The sequence below is a fragment of the Penaeus vannamei genome, chromosome 29, assembly GCF_042767895.1.
Source record: "Penaeus vannamei isolate JL-2024 chromosome 29, ASM4276789v1, whole genome shotgun sequence".
Classification (NCBI taxonomy): domain Eukaryota; kingdom Metazoa; phylum Arthropoda; class Malacostraca; order Decapoda; family Penaeidae; genus Penaeus; species Penaeus vannamei.
This window is the reverse complement of record NC_091577.1, coordinates 8,677,204-8,684,703: the sequence shown is the minus strand read 5'-3', so window position 1 is coordinate 8,684,703 and position 7,500 is coordinate 8,677,204. Positions and strand designations below refer to the sequence as shown.

Here is a 7,500-nt window from a genome sequence, read left to right as displayed (position 1 = left end):
CAGCGTGAGAAAAGTTTGCTCTTTACGCGTTCTGTTTGACTCACATTTGATATATACAGCAAGTCTCCACGAGATGCACAGATCCTTGATACTAAAACGACACATATAACTGCACTGGTTCACGTGGTCCCTATGCGAAGATGAAGCTGACACGCACGACTCTACCACTCACTACGATACTAGCCTGAACAGACTAGACAAGGTAGTCTAGACGAGGCAGCGCGCACCCTCGTCATTTCAGTCCACACGAGCGCACTCAGACCCTTCCAGCCGGTCACAGTAAATGATAACTATCACTGAACGGACGCACCTCGTAGCACTGCAGGTCACCTGGCCCACCTCGACCCCACCTGCAAGGCCGCTTCACTTTCAGTCCTCTTTGGCAGGTCTCGTCTCCTTGCACAACGATCTTCCATTTCCTAATGCGCATTATCAAATCAAAAGGAAGAGGCTGCCAAACTGCTGTTCATCACAGTTCTTTCGAATCCTCTAGCTAATAAGCTATATCTTTATGAACGACACACCAGGGCTTCCAATGCTGAAGGATTCCCCCAAACCCCCTTTGCTCTCACCCACTTCGCTCCGTGTCACTCGAAACCCCACTTTCCTCACTCCCTCTCTCCTCGAATCCCGCTTTGCACCGCACTCGGCCTCCTGCGCCCAATACATTCCCAAGGCAAGACCTTGTTCCCGCAGTGGTAATCGTCCGCGTGTCGCGAGGGCGACGAGTCGGCCGCCGCTGACCAGGTAAGGCGAGAGACTGAGCGGCGCAGCGCGAGGACGGCAGAGTCCCCCGTCGGCAGCCGCTGCCGCCGACATCGCCTCCTGCCTGGCTCCTTCCAACATGCCTGCACACGCGCCGCCGTGCCCGAAGGACGAGGGCGTAATGAGAAGGGGAACGAGGGCATCCATACTGAGTGGCGAAGAGGACAGGATGGAGGAAGGATAGGGGGGAGGGGCAAGCTCTGTTCAATTCAAGACATCCGGGCCTGGGACGCAGCGCAGGCATCAGGCATACATGGGTTGGGCATGAGAGACATCGTGGGCGGGTCGATGCACGTGGTGGGCGTCGGGGAGGGTGCAAGGGTGCAACTTGCAAGGACACACCTGCGGCAGGTATAACCGTCGCTGGGACTCGCACTGCGGTTACATTCCTAATGAATCACACGTCTCTCCCCCCTCCCCTCTCCCTCCCTCCCTCCCTCCTTCCCCCTCCAACCGGGAGTCACTTCCTCTGCCATTCGCCTTCCTCCTTCTCGGCCATTCCCATTCACCCATTCCCTTCCAGAGCCGTCCGCACCCCTTGGTATGAATGAAGCAAACGACTCTCAGTTGACGCACGCCATTTTTGTGGTGGTGACCCCCCCTCCCTCCCCCTCCCCCAAATATGTCTGAAAGCCTGGAAATGTCCCGCCGAAGGACTCAGGACGCCGGAATGTGAGCATGAATGGCGGTGCGACTGTTACTACATACATTAACCAATATCCTCTTCACTGGGTGAGTCAGCCTCTTCTTTTTCCATCTATTGTCATCTTATTCTTTTTTTCTCTTCCTCTAGCGGGATTTTAGCTTATTCGGAATTCAAACGCAAAGGATAATAGTTACCCTAAAATCCACTCTCCCTCCCTCCCTCTCTCTCTCTCTGCGTGTGTGTGTGTGTGTGTGTGTGTGTGTGTGTGTGTGTGTGTGTGTGTGTATGTGTGTGTGTGTGTGTGTGTGTGTGTGTGTGTGTGTGTGTGTGTGTGTGTGTGTGTGTGTGTGTGTGTGTGTGTGTGTGTGTGTGTGTGTGTGCGTGTGCGTGTGCGTGTGCGTGTGCGTGTGCGTGTGCGTGTGCGTGTGCGTGTGCGTGTGTGTGTGTGTGTGTTTCTGCCTGTTTTTTCTATCTCTTTCTTTCTCTCCCGTCTAATCACTTTGTCCTTTCCTTCGCATTCTCTTTCCTCCTCCCTCCTTTGAGGTACTGTATCCTTTCAGTGCACCATATCTACCAACAAACAACAACAAAAAAATCAACAACAGCAGCAATGGCACCATCACCACCACCATTACCAACAACAACAATAACAACACCACCAAAGCGCCGACTGCCACGTCACCGCCGCCAGACCCGCCCGCTGCCGCTAAGAGACCGCGCCCAGCGAACAACACGCCCCTCCATTGACTCCAGGAACCGCGCTCGTCCAGTCACGCACGGATGACACGCGCTCATCTCCGAGGCGGGCCGGCGGGGCACGTGCGGCCGATGGGGCATCCTACAACTAGTCTTGGGCGTGCTAAGACGGGAATCCTGAGAAGGGAGAGGAAGGATCTCTGCGGGCGGGACACAGGGCGGGAAGGGGACGGCGGCGGGGCGCTCGGAGAGAAGGATGAGACGGCAGGGTAGGATTCTCTTGCGGGATCCTGACCAATGCGGGAATCAAATGGGACGGATGATGATCATCACAACTTCTCTCTCTATCTCTCTCCGTCTTCCCATTTCCCTCTCTTCCTCTTCCCCATTTCCCTCTCTTCCTCTTCCCCCATTTCCCTCTCTTCCTCTTCCCCCATTTCCCTCTCTTCCTTTTCCCCTTTTCTCTCGCTTCCTCTTCCCCAGTTCCCTATCTTCCACTTCCCCATTTCCCCCTCTTCCTTTTCCCCTCTCTCCCGCTCTCCTTCTCTCCCCCTTTTACTCACCTCCGTCCCTGCGCCAACGGCGGGAAACGCTGCCTCACATACCTGCAAGCAAAGAAATGTTGGTTAGTTAAGCATGAATCTTCGTCAGCGTGATAAAAAGAAAGGCTATCCGGAAGACAAAGGGGGAGGAACAAGAAGACGCCGAAATAGAGGCAAGAAATGTCACTTGGGGTAAATAAAGGAATAAATAAACACACGCAAATACATAAAACAAAATCCACCTGGCCATAAACAGAGAGCAAGAAAACGACAAATAGTCTATTTTTCAACTCTGAAAAACACCCACGAAGCAATCACAGCAAAACCGCCCATTCAGCTATGCAGGCGCCTCTGACACCTCAACAAACACCACAATCACCACAAACACCATAAGCACAGCACAGCAATCGGAAGGCTGATGACGCGCACAGAATTTCCAGCTTCCCCAGGTGAGTCACGGCGCCAGCGCTGTCACAACGCCTTCCTCTGGGTCAGACAACGCACGCTTTCTGGTCTCACTTTTCGGAAGTGAAACGGGGTCTTGGAGAAAATAATGATGATAACGATAACAATAATAGCAATAATAACAGTATTAATAATATTCAGGACATTGATAATAATATGAACACTAATAAGATTGATAACAACAACAGCAAGAGCAACAACAACAATAATAATAATAGAAATAGTAGTAATAATAACTATATAATAATGTACGTAATTTCATCTTCAATCTTAGAAAGTGAAAATACATCTTGAATGAAATTATGATAATAAAAATGCTTGGTAATTTTGACCTTCGCCGAGGCTTTGTAATATAAATATTCAAATCAAAGGGTCTTTGGACATAAAAAAAACGAATAAAACAACGTAAAAACCTGCTCCTCAAACACACAAAAGACCCTGACAAGTTCACAGCGATGGCACAGACCTCACCATAGGCCTTAGACCATATGCTAATGGGTCCGCCCCCTCTCCCCCTACACCACACTGCCATCGCGCACACATACACCTTCCCACTCCATACACACACGCACACAGGCGACCACGAACTAACCTACAAACACACTAACTTGCGTAATGACTTCAACATGTCGTAATAGACGAGGACTTACATGGAAGGTCCTGTCTCCCACAACCGCATGATTTCCATGTGGGAATTGGATGTTGGTCAAGAGGTATACAGTCAATAATAATATACCGGTAATATACATATACCAATAATCACAATAATCATAACAACCAAAACGCAGAACATACACATAACACACTTTAAGAAACTGGGACCAATCATTTAATAATCATTAGAAAATAAACCGCATCATTAGGCTAAGTCACGCCACCATGGAAGTATATCAACGTCAAATCACAAACCGATAAAAAAACACAAATGCAAATATGTTCAAGTGAAAGACATGAACGAAAATGAATATGCCATAAACACACACTTACAAATTGCCCGAACCTCAATCCAGGGCCATTAGGGAAGCATAATGATCGCGAAAATAGCTTGTATTGCAGGAGCAGTAACACCTTTTGACGAACCAATCAGCATTATATCGGCCATAAACGCGCTGACTTTTGCCTTCGAGTGGTCGGCTTGCGAAGCACGGCCGAGGATTTTTTTTCGCTGATGGAATAGCTGTCGATGTGTACACGGAAGGACGGAGGGAAGGAGTACGAAGGGGAGGAGGGAATCGAGGGACGAAAGGACGGACGGAGGGAGGGAATTGAGGGAATTTCTATGGAAATAGACTGCGTGTGAAGGTTCATTCAGATGAGTTCCAATTTACTATAAGAAGCAATGATAGTATTAATATATATATTCTATATGGGCGTACTGGCCTGTACAAGGAAGCATATGAATTCGTGTCTTTCCCTGCCTCTCTGCGCGCGCGCGTGTGTGTGTTTGTGTGTGTGTGTGCGTGTGTGCGTGTGCGTCCGCGTGTGTGTATTTTCCGTGTGCGCATGCCTGCTCCTAGGATCAAGGCAGGCTAGCGCGTGTGACTGTCGTTTTATCCTCGAATGAGCAACAAGCCCGTAGCAGGATTAGCGGCTCACCTCGTTTTCCTTGTTCCGGTACGACAGGAGCATCCGGTGGCTAAACGACGCGCCTTCGTGCGCGGCCTGCAGGCGGCCGGGCCCTCGCAGGAGGCCTCCGCCGTCGCCGTCCGCCAGGTGGAGATTTCCCAGCGACTGCGAGGCCTTGATGGCGTTGTGGGGCGGCGTCGTGATCCAGGGGATGTGGTCCTGGCCGCCTGGGGGGCCGTTGTACGACCCCAAGGAGGAGTCGTACACACTGGACGGGGACAGGTAGCACTTGTGGCTCATGTAGGAGTCGTCGAGGAAGGAGTCATCATTGCAAATCGTCTCAGACGAAGGCGTGGGCGTCACATCTGCCGAATCTGTCCCCAGGCCCAGGCTCCTAGGCGCCTCGTGGTTGCTTGGGTTCCTCGGCAGCACGAGGGGCGTTGACGACATTTGTGGTAGGGACTCCTGAAGGGGAGTGTCGTGCTGACGGCGCAGAGGGCGCGGCCGCGGGTGACGGAAACCAGCAATGGGTGTGGTGAAAGTGGGGAAGACGGTCCGAGGGGCGGGCTTCGGCTTAATGAGGGCGGAGCAAGACTGGGAGGTTCCGAGGGGAACGAAGCTGCGCTTTGCGGGGGGCGGACTGGTCGCGCTTCGGACAGCACCCTCTTCCGGCGCCTCCACGATGACCCTTGGGGGAGTGGCTGGCTTCCGGAACTGTTCGCCAGGCCCTCCCCGAGGCGTTGTCGCACCCTCGCTCGCGTAGGTCCTTGGAGGCTTCGGCGGGGCCACACCCGAAGTCGGCGTTCCGTGAGCGCTCGCCAAGCCCGCAGACGACACGTTTTCGTGCGACTGATTCATGTGCGTCCCCTGTCGGCAGTGCCCTCCTTCGCGCGAGCTCGCCATGGCCGAGTGGCTGACGCTTCGGTGGTACACTCGCGGAGGCCCCATGGCAGCGCTTGCCTCTCGCCCCGTATCGTCCAGGCGCTGCACTTTCTTGGGCAAGTGTTGGGCGCCCGACTTCACTGGCGGGGGGGCCGGGCCAGCGCCGGCTTTGTTTTTGTTGTTATTGTTGTTGTTGGTAGTCGTGGAGTTGTTGTTGTTGCTGCTGCTGCTGCTGTTCCTGGCGGCGGCGTGCTTGGCTAGGCCGAGCAGGTGCGCCGGCAGCACACTGGTGGTGAAGCGTCGTAGGTCATCCCGACGTCCTTTAAGCTTGGTCTTTGCGATGCTGGAGAGGAAGGATCCTTTGGTGTCCTTGTGGTCCTTCGCGTCCGAAGGAGGTGCTTTGGTTGCGGCTTTGGTGAAGGTGCGAGCGGCGACGCCCTCTTCTCTGGCGAGCACCGAGTCTTTGGTCGAGCGGGAGGAACTTTCTTTGGTTGATTCTTTGGTATTCTGGACCGCCCGGGCCTTCTTCTCCCCTAGCACGTGGTGGCGCAGGGCCGGCAGCAGCCCCTCCCCGATGCCGCCGCGAGACTGGGCCTTTTGCCCGTCGTAGAGCACGGCGAAGGGCTTCCGCCGCGCCCGGAACTCGCGCCAGCCGAGGCTCAGGTTGGACGAGCTGCGGCTGAGCGTAGCCGACGACTGCGACGAGTACGCCGACGACGAAGCGAGCGAGCGCGTGGACGGTGACGGGGTCAGCTCCGTCATCGAGGGCGACGCTAGGGAGTGGGACGAGGCGGACGGCGCCAGCGAATGGCTGGAGGAGGAAAACGCCAAGGAATGGCCCGAGGAGGAGTGGGCCAGGGAGTGGGCGGAGGAGTAGGGGGTGGCACAGCTTGCGTCCAGCGTAGTGCGCGAGCGGGTCAGCCCGGGTCGGGGCGGCGACCGATTCACAAGCGCTGCGGCCTTGAAGCCCCCGTGGATGAAGCCTCCGCCACTCTTCATGGGCCTGGTGGAGCCCATCCTGCCCGAGGCCCTGGAGTAGTGTCCAACCGACCTGGAAGACCAGCGGTTCCTCTGGAGAGGCTGCGAGAGGCCTTCGGCGGGCCTGGGGAAGAGGAAGCAGGCCGTGCTCCAGAAGCCTGCTCTGAGGGCGTTAAACGTCTTGCAAGCGGAGCAGCTGTGACTACCGCAGCCTCTCTCTGCTCCGCGCATCGCACATCACAACACGAACACAAACACTTCTATCTCGACATGGTCCTCCCTCCACAGCCAGTTATCGAGTAACATTTCACTACTAATTCATACACTCAAGTTTATAAACCTGATCCTTAATCGGGAATTAGGAAAAAAAGAGTTAAAAATGACGATTATTAAATCCCCCAATAATTCCCACCAACAAACTTGCCACTGTGAGATCATCCCACCCAAGCAGCTGCAAATAATAACAAGAATCGGGACATAATTCCCAGGGCGGTTAACAAAGCGACGTGATAACTACCGCCCGCGGCCCGGCACCAACCCCGCCGCCCCTCCTCCACGCTCACTGCGCATTCAGAACGCAAGTCGACTAAGCCTCGCGACGAAGGCCTGTGGGTGGACGGTAAAAGGGAGGGCGAGCTAAAAACATTTTCTTAACTCATGTAAAGAACGCTGTTTGCAACAACAGGGAATTCACGAAGAAAGGAATTAATCACAGGAGCAAAAAAAAAGACGGTCGCACACCCATTGATACATAAAGAAAAGAGAGAGACAGAGAGAGAGAGAGAGAGAAAGAGAGAATTACCCTAACAGCGAGTGGGTGAGGCAGGAGAGGGCGAAGTGCGCGTGGGCGTTCAGTCCCCCCCTCCCTCTATGACCTCCCGACCAGCACTTCCGGCAAGGGTGTGGGAAGAGGGGGGGTAGTGGCAGGGGAAGGGGGGGGGGGGGAAGGTGGAAGTCTGT

General features: G+C 54.2%; 2 protein-coding genes across 8 annotated transcripts in view; both read right to left on the bottom strand.

Moving 5' to 3' along the window:
- The window catches only part of loco (locomotion defects), a 143,860-nt gene that overhangs the window by 32,581 nt on the left and 103,779 nt on the right, over positions 1 to 7,500 (bottom strand). The window lies entirely within an intron of this gene.
- LOC113809284 (retinitis pigmentosa 1-like 1 protein) overlaps positions 6,474 to 7,500 on the bottom strand; it is a 45,355-nt gene continuing 44,328 nt past the window's right edge. Inside the window, exon 2 of the mRNA XM_070142209.1 lies at positions 6,474 to 6,886. Coding sequence (XP_069998310.1) covers positions 6,854 to 6,886 — 33 coding nt within the window. The 3' untranslated portion in view covers positions 6,474 to 6,853. The remainder of the gene's footprint in view (positions 6,887 to 7,500) is intronic.